This window comes from Histoplasma capsulatum (genome assembly GCF_000150115.1).
Source record: "Histoplasma capsulatum G186AR genomic scaffold supercont2.12, whole genome shotgun sequence".
NCBI classification, from domain to species: Eukaryota; Fungi; Ascomycota; class Eurotiomycetes; order Onygenales; family Ajellomycetaceae; genus Histoplasma; species Histoplasma capsulatum.
Window position 1 is genome coordinate 694152 of NW_025544812.1, and position 16891 is coordinate 711042.

Here is a 16891-nt window from a genome sequence, read left to right on the forward strand (position 1 = left end):
ATTTGTTTGTTTCACCTGGACACGGTGATGATCACCTTTACCCACAATTTGAAGATTTGCTGCCATGCAGAGTTGGAGCCAGACGGATATACTCCACGAATTTTCTGCTGGTTGCTTCGAGACTGAACATGTACCTCAGCTGCTATTGACACGCCATTGCCCACGTGAATCCAGCAATTAAAATTACTTTGATACCAGACAAATAGATTCCAGTTCATCGGAAAATATACGGCGTAGTATCCTGTCTCATCCCCTACTGCTGGGTTGATATTCGCGACTCCCACCCTAACCACATTCGGCCTAGTCCGTCCGCGTCGTCCTCCCCACAGGCATCACGATTTCACCGCCGCAGATGTCAAGATCAACTTCAACTACTCACTCCCCCTGAGCTGAGGCTTGCTTTGCCTCCCCACCACAACCCTCTGCTTTTCTTCTATTTCTTTTCTTTCCGTTCATTCCTTTTTCTAGCATCAATCATTCCTTTTTAGCCATGTATTCGAATACCTTTTACGGCGGCACCAGCAGCCGCCCTGGCCCGACTGGGTTTGGCCAGCAACAACCACCGCCGCCGCAACAACAACAGCAACAACAGCCCCAACAGCAGCCTTTCCCCGGATTCTCTCAACCTCAGCAGCAAAATCTTCAGCCAGGCGCGTTCATGCCGCAAGCTACCGGCTTTGCTGGCAGCAATCCGATGCAGCAGATGCAAATGCAAATGCCAATGCAACAGCCACAACCTACCGGCTTTCCGCCTTCGCATCAGTTTACTGGCTTCCCTCTCCAAAATCAACAACCCCCAAGTGCAGTCACGGCGGTGACTCAACAGCAGCTGTCAGCGCCTTTGCCAAACCCCCCACATGAAACAGGCATGACTTCGACACAGATTGCACACTCCTTTGCGCAGCCGGCAACTCCAGCTGTTCCGGCGCAACAACACGCTTCTTCAGGCTCCAAGATTCCGAATATGCGCCTCTCTTTCATCACCGCACAGGACCAGGCGAAATTCGAGCAACTTTTCAAATCAGCTGTGGGGAATAACCAGGCGTTGGATGGTGCGTGCTATAGGATATATAGGCTCTATTACTGGTTCTAAAAATAGCGGTGCTGACCAGTGTCTACAGGAGAAACGGCGAAGGATCTACTTATGCGTTCCAAGCTGCCTGGAAGTGATCTTTCGAATATTTGGTAAGGCATGCCGTGATCACGCTATGGTAAATGAGAAATGGAAACCATCTCTTGCTGACTGTGAATGAAGGGTGCTTGCCGATACCACGAAATCAGGCCGCCTCCTCTTCCCCGAATTTGCGTTGGCGATGTACCTCTGCAATTTGAAGCTAACTGGCAAGGAGCTTCCATCTGTCCTTCCCGAGCGCATTGCGAATGAAGTCTCCAGTATGGTCGATATCATATCTTTCGCTGTCCCAGATGATAGACCTGCCCCTCCTCAAACGAATGTACCGAAATTTGATGCTCCGCTCATGCAGAACGCATCCGCGCCGCCTGCACCGCAGCAACCCCAGCCACAACAGCCATCCAATACCCAACTGCTCTCCCAATTGACCTCCCAGCCCACCGGATTCTATAACCAGGCCACCGGCCTTCAACCTCCTTCGATTGTGCAGCCTCAGCAAACTGGATTTCCAGCCCAGAATGCTGGTCTCCGTCCACAACAAACTGGGTTTTTGAATAACCCTCAGCCAACTGGTTATAACGGACCACGGCCGCCTATGCCGCCTATGCCTACAGGATATGGCTCGGGCCTTTCGCCATCTCAGACTGGACTTGCCCCTTTGAACGCTCAGCCAACTGGGGTCCCTGGCCAATGGGGTTTTGTCAACGCTCCCGCGACTGGATTGCCGAACATCGAAGCATTACAGCAACGATTGATGCCTCAACCGGGACGTGAAGGCGGATTCACGACGCAAGGCCTATCCGGGAACGCGACGATTCCATGGGCAGTGACCAAGGATGAAAAGAAGATCTACGACCAGCTGTTCAGAGCATGGGATGGTTTCAATAAAGGGTTCATTGGAGGCGACGTGGCGATCGAAATCATGGGTCAGAGTGGCTTGGAACGTCAGGATCTTGAGCGCATCTGGACATTGTCTGATCCGAACAACCGGGGAAGACTGAACATGGATGAATTTGCCGTCGCAATGCATCTGATATACCGGAAACTCAACGGATATCCTGTGCCAAATCGTCTCCCGCCCGAACTCATTCCCCCTTCAACGAGGAATTTTAACGACTCTATTGGAACCGTCAAGTCTCTACTGTCCCAGGATGCGGAGTCTCGCAAGTCTTCTGGTGCATTTTTACAACCTCAGCAGACTGGTGTTAGTTATTTGAAGAATCACTCTTTCCGTAGCGGATCATCCACGCCTGGTGCTGGGAGGAAAGACGCAACCGTATTTAAAAATAATGATGACGCTATAGGGTATAGGTCAAGCGCGCGCCGTCGTGTTGGTGGGGGTGGAACACCTTCTCCCTCTCCGTCCCCAACGCCAGAACGTTCTGATGACGACGTTTCAGTTGAGCAATTGAAGAAGAAAATCCGGGAAACGAAAATCATGCTGGATGCTACTGATTTCCGAGACCAGAATCGTGCAGAGGAAGAGGAGGCCCTTAGCCGTAGAGATCGTCGGGAGGCTGAGTCTCTCATGGAGAGAATTCGACGTGTTCAAGATGATATCGATACCGATCCCAAGGCTGCGTTCCGCATCACGGATTCGGGAGCTGAACGCCGTTCCCTGCGAAGACAGCTCCAGTCCTACCAGGACCAACTTCCCGAATTAGCTTCTAATGTTCGCAAGGTTGAGCGAAGCATTGCGGATGCTAGGCTTGAGTTGTTCCGTCTAAAAGACGCAAAGGCTCACCCCAGTGCTGCCGCTGCGATTGTTGGAACTGGCCCTGGTGGCACTGTTACAGAGTCTGACCGGATCAAGGCCCGCGCGCGTGCCAGAATGCAAGCCAGGGCTGCTGAGCTAGCTGGGAGACCGCCACCATCTACTGACGATGATGGGGCTGCAGCCCGGCGACTCGAGGAGGAGACAGCGTCTGTTAAGGCTGAGCGGGAGCGGAATGATGCTATGACTAGGGATGTGGAGGAGAGTGTTAAAGAGTTTACGCGGAGCCTTGAAGATAGTCTGAAGGATGTCGATGAGAATTCTACGCGTGAGCATGAAAGGAGGCGGTGGGAAGAGGCTCTGGGCGTTGAGGATACCATCATCCACCATCAACCATCGGGCGCAAGACCGGTTCTTCGCGTGTTTCGGTGATCGCGGGATATTTCTTTTCCCATTAACCTAATTTAATGGTGTTATTATTGATTCTACGGCGCTAACATAATGCCTTAGGAGAACCGCATCTTCCCAAAGATCCGTATCTAATAACCGCTATGATAATGCATCATCTAACGGTGACACTCTGCCAGTCCGGCCATCTCAGCCCCAATCCACTGGCTCTCCTTCATTGGCTGGCCTTACCCATCAGGAACGTGTGACGTCCGCCAAGGAGCGAGCGCAGAAACGTATTGCAGAGCGCATGGCCGCAGCTGGACTCAAGCCAAACTCTGATGGAAGCGGTGAAACCCTTCTCGAACGCCAGGAACGAGAAAAGCGTGAACGAGAAGAGCGACGAAAACGAGCGGAGGAGGAAGACGCGAAACGGGAGCAAGAGAGGCAACGACGCATTGCTGAGGAGCAAAATGGCCCCCCTGTAAAAGCCGCTACCACTGGCAAGAAACCTCCTCCGCCTCCATCGCGAAAGGGTAAGGCGGATGGCGTTGGTCCTGCGGAAACGAGGAAGCTCGGTGATTTGAAGAATGCTGCTAGGGAGAAGGCTGAGCATGAGGGGAGAGAGAAGGCTCTGAGAGAGGAGCATCTAGCTCAGGAAGCTGAGAGTCGCCGTTTAGAGTAAGTACATTGCATGTACATCTTGTAAATGTGATTGAACGCTAATTGGAATTGGTTATATAGGGCTGAGGCCAGACAACAAGAAGAGGAATTGGCAAGAGAACGCGAAGCTGCCCAGGCCCGTCTCAGGGCATTAGAGGAGCAGGTTAGACAGGGCAAGATTAAGAAGCAAGAAGAAAAACGCCGGAAGCAACTTGCTGAAAAGGAAGCTAAAGAAAAGGAGGCACGACTTGCCATTCAGCGTGCAGAGCTTGAGGCTGCACAGGCTCGGGAGAGAGAGCTACAGCGTCAGCTTGAGGGTCTCGATGAAGAAGAATCATCAGATGATGAAGGCCCCGTCGAGGTTACTCCACAAAATAGCACTCCTACACAGAGTGCTGTTTTACCTTCAGCTACTACTACCATGGCGTCACCTCCGTCTGTCCCACGACCTGCAACACCACCAGCAGCGCCGTTTGAACCAGAACTAGCGTCTGAGGTTGCTTCTGCTACGAGTACCTCCATTCCGAGTCCAGAATCTGTCAAACAGCGCGTAGCGGCTGATACAGAATCGAGGAACCCTTACTTCCGTAAAATGGGCCAGTCGGTAGATACGCAACCACCTAGCTTCCACACGCCACCAGAACAAATACCAGATCCTCTTTCGACAACTGAAGTTGCACCCCCGCCTGCGCCCGCACCTGCACCTCCTAAGACTGAGATTCAATCAACAAACCCATTCCACCGCCTAGCTCAGCAACAGGAGAGCCAAAAATCCGCCTTCGCTGCTGCGCCTCTCCCTGGTCCTCTAACCCGCAAGTCCCGTGCGCGCCCTGAAGACGATGAATGGTCCATCGCCGAATCGGAAAACTCTTCTGATGATGATGACGATAGACCTGCCGGTGGCAGCGCTAAACATCTAGCCAGCATCCTCTTTGGCACCATGGGCCCTCCACGTCCCCTCAGCGCTATGGATGAGAAACCGGAGTCTAAATCTGCTACTCCTGTCCAGGAGAGTCCTACGGTGGCTGCGTCGCCGCCACCACCACCACCACCTCCGTCGGAACCTGCTCCAGTCACAGCGCTACCACCAGCCGTCGCTGCGCAAGATGTGGAAGAGGATGATGATGACGACGATGAAAATGACTTCCAAGATGCGCCTTCAATGCCTCCACCTCCTCCACCTCCTCCCGTTCCTGCTTCATTCGCGGATGCACCACCAACCGCACCTCCTCCGCCACCCCCACCAGCGTTCAGCGCTGCTGCACCACCCCCACCCCCACCTCCACCATCTGTCGGTGGTGCCCCAGGAGGTCCTCCGCCACCCCCGCCTCCTGCTGGAGATGCGCCGGCTATTCCCAAGGCAGCGGGCCCAGATGCTGGAGCTGGGAGAGGGGCGCTGTTAGCTAGTATTCAGGCCGGGAAAGGGTTGAGGAAGGTGGAGACTAAGGATCGGAGCGCGGCCTCAGTTTCGGGCAGGGTTCTTTGAGGGTACTCTTTCTGGGAGGGCTTTACGAGTGTGGATGGGTGTGAGGTTGAGGCGGGTGGAGGGGTTGTTTAACATGGCATTTATTGACTTTGATGGGAGTGAGTGTTGAGTTTTGTGGTTTTGAGTTTTGAGAAGTTGGCGAGATTGTGTGCTACGTATGTTCGGGACGGATGCTTGGTGTATGGATGGATGTATGTATGCAATTGAGATGACTATAGTAGGATATAGTAGCTTTTGATATACATTTTCTCTTTCTAGGTCTCTTGATTGATATATTTTTTGGACTCGGTCTTGTACATACGTTGTTTTATCGTAACAGGCTGACTGCCAGTGAGGGTGGTCTTCTAAAGTAGAAAATGGGAATGGCTGTATCTCCCCCAATACAATATCCGTATTCTATCCATAGACTATCAGGTGAAGGGCGAAGGTTGATAACATAAAAGAAATGATGGTGAAAACTGGTAGGTCGGGGAGACAGACATACACAACACGACCCAGAAGCCAAACAAAAGATATCAGAAAGGCATGGAAGCAGAAAGGGAAAATGGGAATGGGTAAAATATATAGACAGAGAAAAAAAAAAAAAAAGAATACACGCTAAGCTAATTCGAAGAAACCACCTCCAACACCACATTCGCAACCGTCGTCACCGTCCACAAAGCCACCAGACCCCAGCCGATCTTCCGGTCCATCCACCACCCATTCAGCGGCACGATAATCAGTAGCAGCACCAGCGTCACCAACAGCGTTGCTGCGCTTATCAACAGCGTCTTGGTTAGTTCGATCTCATACGGGTTAGAGGCGGCAGAGAGCGTCTGCGCTATAACACTTCCTGTAGTAGATACAGGAAATGATTTCGTCGGCTGAAGCGTCATGTACAACCCGCCCATGCCAACGCCGAGAAGGATATTCAGCATGGGCCCGCCGAAGCAGGCGCTCAGCGCCATGACCGGGTATCCCAAACGAGCCACGGTGATGTCGGCAACGAGATCGCCGAGGGAGTTGCCGACTGCGAAGATGGTGAGGCCCAGGAGTGAGTCGCTAATGCTGAGGATGACGCCGATGGCTTTGAGGAGGTTGACAACTTCGGAGGCGAGGGTGGAGATCCAGGCGATGGACACGACGAAGCCGAGGAAGGCGACAAAGGGGCGGAAGCGCCGGGGGAGTTGTTGGTTGGGGGTGCTGTTGGCTTTTGTGGCGAGGAGGAGGATGGTGAGGAAGATGGCGGAGGCGAGGAGTGCGACTAGGGTGGAAAGGAGGAGGTTTCGAGGTTTCAGGTTGCTATCCAGACTTGACCAGGCTATTAGTGCTATGAAGCATGGAGCTACCAAGAGTTGGAGGACTAGGAGCCACCGGTTGAATTCCTTGGGCGACGATGGTATTGGTTGGTCTTTCGGCAGCGTTGGTGGAACGGGAGCCTCGGAGTCCTGTCGAATCCGGCTCCCAGTTGGGAGAAGCGAAGCTCTCGTAGCGCGGTCGTGGTCACCGTCCAATCCTTCTGTATCTGGTACTACTGCTATTCGACACATGTCAGACGCATGATGACTCGGTTGAGGAGGATCTGTCCCACTCTCCTGGACACCAGATACATTGATTTCCGGTTCTGGAGGAGTCTCCGGCTCAGACTCCTTTGGTTCAACAACGGGAAGCGTGATAGTTAGGAGCAGGACACTGGGCGCAGCAACGACTCCAAGGAGAATTTCCCATACGGGTTTTATTCGCCAGTCGTATAAGGTTGGAAATAAAACCGCAGCTATAGTATGAGGAGAGGGTAGGTATCGGTAAGGCCACCAACTTATTGGCTTGGGTTCTGCTTGAACGTCCCTGGAACCCGGCCGTGTAAAAGATGATGCAGCGGACAAACTTGCACGTCTCGCGTGTCGAGGACTACGGGATTGGGAACGCATGGAAAAAGTGTCAGAATACGGAGGGAAAGCAGAGGTTGGGCTCACTGAGGCTGTTGTGGGCCGCGAGTTTGAGGTATCAATTTGCAGTTTGGTGCCTGGGGAGATATCCGCACTCTGGTATCCAACTGGTTCTAAGAGACGCTGTGGCGACTGGAATCCATTTTTTGGTGGTGCTAATAGTATTGGAGACGCGGAGGATTCGCCTACAACCGGGCTTTGGGACCTTGAGGGAAAGCCTGATGATGAAGGTGAATTAACGAGCCCTGTTTGCGGGAATATATGCGCTGCTGTTGAAGGATGGCCTTCTAGTCCTCGATGTGCATCGTCCAAAGGCATGGGTTGTGGAATTGGTAGTAGCAAGTCGAAATTCGGTGAAACTTGGCCGTTGTCATCACTACGATTTGACGGTTCATTAACAGAAGAAGATCGTAAACGGCTAGGTACGGAATGAAGTTGTGCGTGCGGTCGTTCGGGTTGAACACTAGACTGTCGTCTTGGGAGGCCAATTTCATCAGAGTATCTTCGCAAATGGATCGGTCCTGACTGCTGCCTGGCTTTTTGCAAAGATGATAAGACAGAGCGAAATTCTAGCGCACCGACCAAGCTGGGCCGGATGGGTGTGATGGTAGGTCGTCGACTGCCTGATGGGCCGCGAGTGACTCGCATATTTCCCTGTATTTCGGCAAGATCCCGGTTGTCTGCGTCCTCATCAACATCATCGACTGTCCATAGCGGAACATCTGCGCGTTCCAAAGCATTGAAATCCTCAGATGAAGGGCCACGAAGTAGAGGTCTGGTTTGGCCAGTCACCGGATCATCGTCCTCTTCTTCCTCCTCCTCCTCCAACTCCTGGTTCTCAGGTATATGAAAGTAGGCTCTTGCAGTCAAATCCCTTTCCCGCTGCCGTCGTTTCTTGGCCAAGTACCAATGCCAGGTCACGACAACGAAGACATAGAATACATAAGATAAAATCATCGCGACACATTCCCAGGCGTAGAGTTTCCCATCAGCCAGTAATACCATGGTGAAACTCGCCGAAAAAATAAAAAACACGACATCGCGGACAAAGCTCCGTCGGGCGACTCGGAACGGTCTGACCAGCGCCATAGATCCAGCCACCACGGCGGTTATGAATCCGGCCGCGCCGACAAGCTCACCAATCGCCAAGCCGCCGCTGTTCGAATTCATCGCAGCGAAGGTCGAGAATACGTCGGGGCTGCCATTTCCAAAAGCTAGAAAGGTTACACCTGTCAAGCTCTCGCTCATCCCCAAAATACTCGCGATGGTGCTGAGGTTGACGCACAGAAAGTCGCTGGCGGCGATCCCGATGGTATTGAAAAGGACCGCTAGCCAGACAGCCAGGATGGCAAACGCGATTGGCTTTGCATGTGCGAGTTTGCAGTAGTATAGTTGTAGGTAGGAGAAAATGCCAATTTCATGGTCGCCGCAATATGTCCGGACGAAGGAGCATTGGTCCTTCACCTTGTGGACCAAATGGCACTAGAGAGAGACGGCTCGTCAGTATATCCGGGTCCATTTGGCAATTCAATTCAGCTTCAATCTCTCTTTCGGACATACTTCATCAGAGGGCTCCAGGCTAGGTCTAGGTAGACTATCAGATCCTCCTCCCAGGGCGAAATCACTGCGCTTCACAAGTTGCGATACCTCAAGCAACGGGGTCTGTTTGGAAGTAGCACTCAGCAGAACGCTTGCGCCAGCAAGAAGCGCCAGGACCAGGAGAGTCAGGTAAAACGGCCTGCTCGAATACCGAGACCTATGTCTGCGGAAAGTGAGTGCCCCGGTGAGCAATGACGATGGCCGCGTTGCCATCTTGGATACATCATGGGCATCCAGCGCTTCGGTGGTTTGAAGGTCGGGTACCTTTGTTGGGTTCTCTTTTCCGCCAAAATGGAATCGGGAAGTGAAACCGAGCGTAGAAAGCAAACGATCAGTCAGTTACTCGCCATGGCATACTTGCGGGGCGCCGAACAACGGAAATCTATCTTGGGAATATCAACGATCAAAGCCGCGATTACGTTCCTAGGCGCTTGTGATTGGGCCAAGGCCGCTGAGATCACGTGGCAACTTGGCATTGAGGCGGTGCAGTGGCCTTCCATCGCTTCGATCGCCACAGAACAAATCAATATGGGCTGGAGGATGCCAATGATGCGATGATGATGATACACGGGGTACGACCGCAGTTGCCAACGAATTCTGAAAACAGTTTTCTTACATCATTACGTGACGTGGCTGGGCGGGTGGCACCATCTGTTGGACGTCTGAGTGCTTGTGTTGGTTGCTATCTCAAATCACTCAAATCTACAGATCTGCACAATAATAATTAATTACACAAAGTAGCACCAAGTTCCCTTATTAGAACCAGTTCTGAATCAATTGAGAAAGTGAAATCACAAGAAAGAGAATTCTCATAGCAGTGTGTGAGCAACAAGTGTGATCAAGAAGCAGTGATCAACTTGACATCTGAGTTACTGACTTGTTGAAAATGAGGGAAAGAGTGTAGTAACTTATAAATTACTATTCGATCCTGTCTGCAGATCAACAGCAATCACTTCTTTCATTGAATGTGATACCAGACGACTTGCAAGAGCATCTAAAATCCTCAAGAGCTGGCCTTGAATGAGGTCGAGGTCCATTTCCCAGGGTGTCAACACTGACCTCAGCGAGGAGTGCAAACTACTCATTCACAATCGGCGCTAGATATAGCCTGCTCGCGGACATCGTACCTACATCGTCTCGTATAGAATGAGATGCCCGAACAGCTTTTGCTCAAGTCGCCATGGACCTGACCTGACTGGCATCAGTGGTATGACATTCATCATCCAGCTTGCTTGATTCACCATCCCGACCGCGATGGCTGTTCCAAAGCTCAAAATGCCACCGCTTCCCGATCGCGGGCCGAGAAGAGGTTACGTCCAATTCCTTCACCCTACCCTTTTCCGTCCAACGTCTTGTTCCAACTCCCACGCGTTGATCGACTCTCCGATACCGATATCGTTGACGTGAACCACACTACCACACCCACAGGTATACATATCACTATGAGCGCAACCATTTAACAAATGGTTATGTTGGCTTTTTGCTATGGATAATCTAGTGGCCATAGTGCTATCGTATCACAACTAGATAGTATTCTCACCGAGGACAGCTATTTTTTCTTCGTCATTGATGACCCAGGTGCGTTAGAAACACCCCTACCGGCAAAATTCCTTGGAGGTTCTCATAGTTTGCTCTGTAGGATTTGAATACCCTATTGTGCCTAGTTTTTTGGACTGGCGTTTCCCTCATGACCACATCCCAGATGTCTGGTTAGCAGCTCATACTCATGTTGCTCCTCAGAATGATGCGGGTGTGGGCCAGTGCGGCATTTCTGGCATTTCGCTTTCTGTTGATACCGCACATCTTGTACCAAGAGAGGCAGATGAGTGGTACGCAATGAATGCTATATACTTATATTCAGATGCTTCACCCGGTGATATTAACAACCTGGCCAATACTGTTCAGCTCGCGTCCCATATCCACAGGAGCTTCGATGACCGACTCATGGTAATTGTACCAGAACTATCCGAGGAAGGTTCAGATAGTGGTCCAGTTTACCGCTTCGTTGCCCACATTCTCCAGCCCCGCGGGGAAGAGTTTTGGTCAAACTATCATAATATCATTGTTCAATACCTCAACAGGTTCTCGGGACCCTATCTCTTCGGACGATTTGCCTGGGCCGTCCTTTTTCTTGCTAAGCCATTCATCTTACGTCGCGTGCCTCGCTCCGTCGTTCGCGTGAAGCGATCACCTCAGGGAGAGGTGCTTGGATACGAGGGGACAACTCTCACCGGAGCACAGTTGCAATCTCTCTATGGATTTGGTGGATCACGCAGCTCAAGAGGGAAGAGCTTAAAGACTCACAGCGTGGCAGATGATGCTTCTGAATGCACCCAGGATATCGACATCAACATGAATTATGGCAGTAACTATGGCGTAATTGATCTGATTGATGACTGGGAAGAAAGAGGAAGAAAGCAACTCGAGCTGGAACATTTGGCTAAAGCTGATAGAGCACGTTACCCGGAGACAGCGGCGGAAATTTCTCTAGTTTCCATTTATCCATACTCCTCAACATACAAGACTATGTATAGATGTTGGGTGGAGCCTCCGAAGTCTTCCTCACTCGCCAAACTTTTGCACTTATGCAGTCTCCGTGGCAAAAATGGTGTCTCAGACCAGGCGGGATAAATAGAAAAAGTACGTACATGATACTCTACATTTATTGATTTATCTCACAACGGAGCGGAACAGCGAAAGGAATTTAGCAGCAGTCTCGGAAACGGCCGTTCCTTCTCCCATTTTATTCCCTTTTAGCCCAGGGCAGCACAGTATGCCAAAAAAAACCACAAATAAATCCCCACGGCTCAACTCCGCAGCCTTTGGGAAACGGGGTCTCTTCGATTTGAAAGGTGGCACCTCAAGCGTCAGATACCCAACTGTCACACATTATATTGATATGGCTATAGCTTCGGAATGGAGGTCATCGTCACTGATACCGACGGAAAGCTTAAAAAATTGTTACTGGATGTCAACACAGAAAACATGCTTAAATGGGTCAGGTATGTTTTTAGCAAAAGGGAGACGCCTAAGTGCTTCTCACAACTTGAAAAAAACTTCGTAGATGTCATGAGGGGGATGGAAAAGTTGTTATTTATCTTCCAGTGTTAAATGTAGTGTACTTTTAATTCGATGGATCATGCATATTTATAACTAAGTTACACGTACAATGAAACCTTCACTTAAGATATCCCAACCAGGCTTAAACGTATAGTACTAACATATCTCTCGAACGGCCACTTGGACACGTATGTAAGTAAATCGCCGTCTATTGTGGATATCATTGCGACGCTTCAGGCCTTAGCCCTTCCTTCAGTATATTTCCTTGAAGGCGTAGATCCCATTGGGCATCGACCTGATAGTCTTCGAGGGACGGATACAAATGCTAGGTTCGATGACAAACCCTAACTCATCTTTTTTGGCCTAGCGCATCCTTAGGGCAAGCTTAGTAGAGGATTTGGTATAGATCACGTGAGCTGGTGACATCAGCAGAACTGCGCACATGGTCTGCCCTGCAGCCCGAATGTTTATGTTGACAAACCGAAAACCCAAATTCCAGCCCAGTTTCGATCATAACAGACGACGACGTGCCTGCGAATCTCTGCTATTGATATCCCGCGCCTATACATTCCGATAGCTTAAGCGAATATACCATATCGCGATTAGAGATGATACTGGACGGTTAATTGCTGCCAATATTGATTGTATTTTTCCCGGTCTATCTTACCTTCGCGTGTTGCCTCCCCTCTGAGAACCATGCCTCGAGTCGTCAACCCCCCCCAAAAGAGCCATGGGCGTGGATCTTCCAAACAGGTCACCACGCCGCGCAAGAATTCTCCGATGAAGTAAGAAACATCCCTTTTCTAGAATGAGAGAAGGAGCTGTGTGTGAAATAATGCAACATAACCAACACAAGAGGTGGAAGTGCAAGTGCATGATGAAGCAGGGAAGGAGTGGGCTGGCGCTGATAAACGCTGTTTACACATTCTAATATTCTAATACCGACTTCTGCAACAACCACAGGATCCCACTAAACGACGATGCGGGTGAGAAGGTTGCGCGCTTTCAGTCCCGACAGGCCCTCCATGATCTTCAAATGAATCAGATAAAAGCGGCGGTCAAGACGCCCATGCCACCAATGCGCAAGATCAACAGCTATGACCGAGCATCGAGCAGTAGCCCGCGAACCCCGCGCGGCTCCGGCGCGAGAACAGGAGGCAGAGAAACCGATTCAGGCGGGCGGCAGATCGTCAATGGCAGAGCAGTAACGCCTATGAAACGAGTGCCTATCTTGGCAAATTTCGAGGAGTGGATGAAGATGGCCACTGATAATAAAATTAACGCGGCCAATTCGTGGAATTTCGCTCTCATTGATTACTTCCATGATATGTCACTACTAAAGGAAGGCGACGGGGTTAATTTCCAGAAGGCTAGTTGCACGCTTGATGGATGCGTAAAAATCTATACGAGTAGGGTTGACAGTGTTGCGACTGAAACGGGCAAGTTGCTCAGTGGATTGGCGGATAGCAATAATAAAAAACGGCAGCAAGATGAGGGCGAGGGCGGTGAAGGTGACAATGATGAGGATGATGAAGAGGAGGAGACTGGTGAGGATGGCACGAAGAGAAAAAAGCAGAAGAAGGTAGGAGTCGCATTTTATCGCCCACCTTTTTTTTTTTTTTTTTTTTTTTCTGACTATTTCCGGAAACTTATTTGTCTTTGCTCCAGACACGATCACACGAAAGTACCCTGGCACCTTCCTTTGCTTCCCTGCAATTGAAGAAGTTTGAACTAGAGTTTGCTGTCGATCCACTATTCAAGAAAGCTTCAGCAGATTTCGACGAAGGGGGTGCAAAGGGGCTTCTTCTGAACCACCTTTCAATCGATGGCACCGGTAGGATTGTATTTGACAGCAGCGATGATGCCTGTGATGCCACACCAGATGGTGATTGGAACCCCAGAAAGGATGGTCGGGAAGGGACTGCGGAGACGGATGCACCCCCGTCACCCTCACCAGCACCACAAACTAATGGTTGGGACGACGAAAATGTTGAAATTGACCTTGGGCCGTTAGCGAACAAATTCTTTTCAAATCTTGATAGTTTGGATGAGCAAGATATCTGTCCCTCATTGAAAGATTTTGATCTCGGTGACCCAAGTGGCTCGATCGATATTCCTTTCCTGCGTGCGCCTGATGATTGGCGACAGGATAAGTCACAACTCGAACCAGGTGTTGGTGACGCTTCTGGTATTATGCTAGATGATGACATTGCTGTCGGGTTTGACGACGACGACGGGACTATCACAGGTTTTGACCTTGGCGGCGACACAGGCTTCGGTGAAGGTGGTGAGGCGTGGGCCAGGGAGGCTGCTCTTGAGCCTATGCTAAAAGTGCACCGTATTGATGGCGGCGATGAGGGTATGGATTCAGATTCTAATGATCCGTACACGATTTCTCTTTCACATCAGCCCGCTGCCAAAGAGCATGACAACATTCTCAGCTATTTCGACAATGCTTTACAGAAAAATTGGGCTGGACCCGAACACTGGAAAATCCGACGCATCAAATTCCACCACATTGCATCCACTAATGCGGCTCCTCGGATACGCAAAGAAAAAGAACCCTTTGAAATTGATTTTGCTTCGCCTCTTGACCCTACTCTCGCCGAAATGATCTATTCCCAGTCATCTTCTAACTCCGCTATATCCCTGCCAAAAACACAATGGAAGACCAAAGGTAGAAACCTGCTACCGGATGATAAGCACTTTAACTCACGAGAACTACTTCGATTGTTCCTCAAACCCAAGGCCAGAATGGGATTCAAATCGCTCGGGAAAACCCAAAAAAATAAAGACCAACAAAATATCTCAAACAATAACGAAATGGACGAGGCATTTTGGGCTGCACATAAATCCAGTGCCGGGCAAACCAGCATGGATGAGAGTGCTGCCCCTACAGGCGCTTATGACGCCAACTTCTTTGCGGATGATGAGGGTCTGGCTTTCCCACATGGGCTTCCCATGGGAGGTGATGGTGATGACGATAACTTGCCATTCGCCGATGCGAGAGAAGCATTTTCGCCTGCCATGGACCCTAATGCTCGCCCAAGCACAGCTGCCGGTGAAGCTGGCGGCCTCTCTGGACTCACTGCTTTGTTAAATGCTGCTGCAACTCCAGGAGGAGCGCTTGCAGGTGGTTTCGGGTCTCAACTTGTTACTCAAGGGGGCCGAAGAGTACGGCCTGAGTACGTTGCTTATGCTAGAGTAGCTAAGAAGGTCGATGTACGACGATTAAAGGAAGAAATGTGGAAGGGTATGGGTGACCGATTAATCGCGTCGTCAGCTTTCAGCTCGTCATCCCCTTCGGCAGCGGTAACCTCGATAGACTCGCCGAAACATACAGAAATTCCAACCTCCGCGCCTACAGAACCGACAGACCAGGCGCAAGACGATGCTGGCGAGGATGAAAAGAGTCTTCGATTCACATCCTTAATGCAGGGGCTCAAATCAGCATATCCTGAACAGGCATTGCGCGATATTAGTACCTCGTATTGTTTCATCTGTTTGCTTCACCTGGCTAATGAAAAAGGCCTGGTGCTGGAGAATAAAGGTGGGATGGATGGGTGGGGGGGTAAGGGACTGGAGGAAATTTATGTGACCAAAGATCCAGGTGCTGTTATTGAAGGAGAGGCGTAGAATGCCACATGATATCCAAGACCCAACGTCCACTCGTCGGACCAAGGCGGAGGGGGCGTAGATGTGCTTTGTTTGACATGGTTTGATTTTCGTGGTACAATCCTATCATCCTAGACGGATGGATACGTTTTTTTTTTGATGTAGTTGGTTTGTGTAATAGCTCGTCTGAATGGGTTTCTTGGGTAAATTGAGGTTCCATAGTACCTACTCCTTTTTGTTTTTTTATCCTTGGAGTTGTTCGGGTTGTTATACATATAAATACCACTGTCTCAAACGTACTGGTTTTCCGCCCGCGCCCCGTGATATAACTGAACTTCTATTTATCATTTAAACCGTCCGTGTGCGTTTCGGTTTGGAAAGCGGTGTTTTCCCCCGCCCTTGACGTCCAAACATGCAAAAGGAGCCAACTTCCACTTGACTGTTGACAAACTACGAGAGTATAGCAGCAACGCAGCTCTAGGTTTTGATTTGAGCTGGAAAAATTTCCGCGCCCATTAGAGATAATATGTATGTAACTGGATAGATCCCTGGGGGAATCATGAACGCAGATACATTGCTTGATGTCCCTAGGTACTACAGTAACTATGCATGGCCTGAGAGCACCACGACGACAAATCGAAGGAGGGGCATATTTATATTTGCACTACATAGTAGGAGAGATATTGATCAATATGATTAATATGACTGGACAATAAAATAGCTAGTTAAGCTTAAAAAAAAAAGGGGGGGGGGGGGGGGGGTAAGCTCAGAGTAAAATTTCGAAGGAAAAAAAGGTATATAGCATAGTCGGGGGAGTAGTTGGTTTAGTTGTTTTTTCAAGTTCAAGTCCTTCAGCTGCCTGCCTCTCTTCTCAACTCTCCAGCACATAATCAGCCGAAAATAGGCAAAAGAGAAAAAAAAAAAAAGGAGGTGGAAAAAAGGAGATGAGACAAATTTGTCGCCGAGTTCACCGCCGTCATCAACAAGAACAGCACAGATGCGCGCGCTGACAATAATACGTCTTGAACTGGAAACGGATGTAGGGACGTATTTTTTTGCCGTCATATCAACCTGGAAACAAATGAATAAAGGAAATGGAAATAGCTGACGTATTAATCATCGAGGATATATATATATATATATATATATATGTTTGCGGGTGGGTGAGTGGATATTAGGAAATGGCAAGAAAGAATCAAAGCCGAATTAACGCCAGCCAATACGCCCTCGTCCCTCGACTTCGCATAGACCGAATTCTTGCTCGCCGTACGTACTTCGTCCCGTGAGGGGTCCGTTTGTGTCGCACAGGA

The 16891-nt window shown here is 50.0% G+C and overlaps 4 protein-coding genes across 4 annotated transcripts; 3 read left to right on the forward strand and 1 right to left on the reverse strand.

Moving 5' to 3' along the window:
• Nucleotides 1-490: 490 nt before the first annotated feature.
• On the forward strand, nucleotides 491-5382 carry HCBG_07566 (uncharacterized protein; the record flags this gene model as incomplete). The annotated part of the gene is made up of 5 exons (XM_045434615.1): nucleotides 491-1052; nucleotides 1122-1185; nucleotides 1256-3274; nucleotides 3357-3914; nucleotides 3978-5382. 5 exons carry the CDS (start codon nucleotides 491-493, stop codon nucleotides 5380-5382), a joined length of 4608 nt encoding a protein of 1535 aa, XP_045284822.1.
• Nucleotides 5383-5636: 254 nt separating this feature from the next.
• On the reverse strand, nucleotides 5637-9268 carry HCBG_07567 (sodium/calcium exchanger protein; the record flags this gene model as incomplete). The annotated part of the gene is made up of 2 exons (XM_045434616.1): nucleotides 5637-8789; nucleotides 8868-9268. 2 exons carry the CDS (start codon nucleotides 9117-9119, stop codon nucleotides 5985-5987), a joined length of 3057 nt encoding a protein of 1018 aa, XP_045284823.1.
• A 784-nt stretch (nucleotides 9269-10052) lies between these two features.
• HCBG_07568 (uncharacterized protein) lies at nucleotides 10053-12034 on the forward strand (the record flags this gene model as incomplete). The annotated part of the gene is made up of 5 exons (XM_045434617.1): nucleotides 10053-10113; nucleotides 10434-10484; nucleotides 10546-11434; nucleotides 11816-11908; nucleotides 11971-12034. The coding sequence occupies 5 exons, from the start codon at nucleotides 10053-10055 to the stop codon at nucleotides 12032-12034; spliced, it is 1158 nt and encodes a 385-aa protein (XP_045284824.1).
• A 628-nt stretch (nucleotides 12035-12662) lies between these two features.
• Nucleotides 12663-15818, forward strand: HCBG_07569 (condensin complex component cnd2; the record flags this gene model as incomplete). The annotated part of the gene is made up of 3 exons (XM_045434618.1): nucleotides 12663-12751; nucleotides 12930-13548; nucleotides 13635-15818. 3 exons carry the CDS (start codon nucleotides 12663-12665, stop codon nucleotides 15600-15602), a joined length of 2676 nt encoding a protein of 891 aa, XP_045284825.1.
• Nucleotides 15819-16891: the final 1073 nt, after the last annotated feature.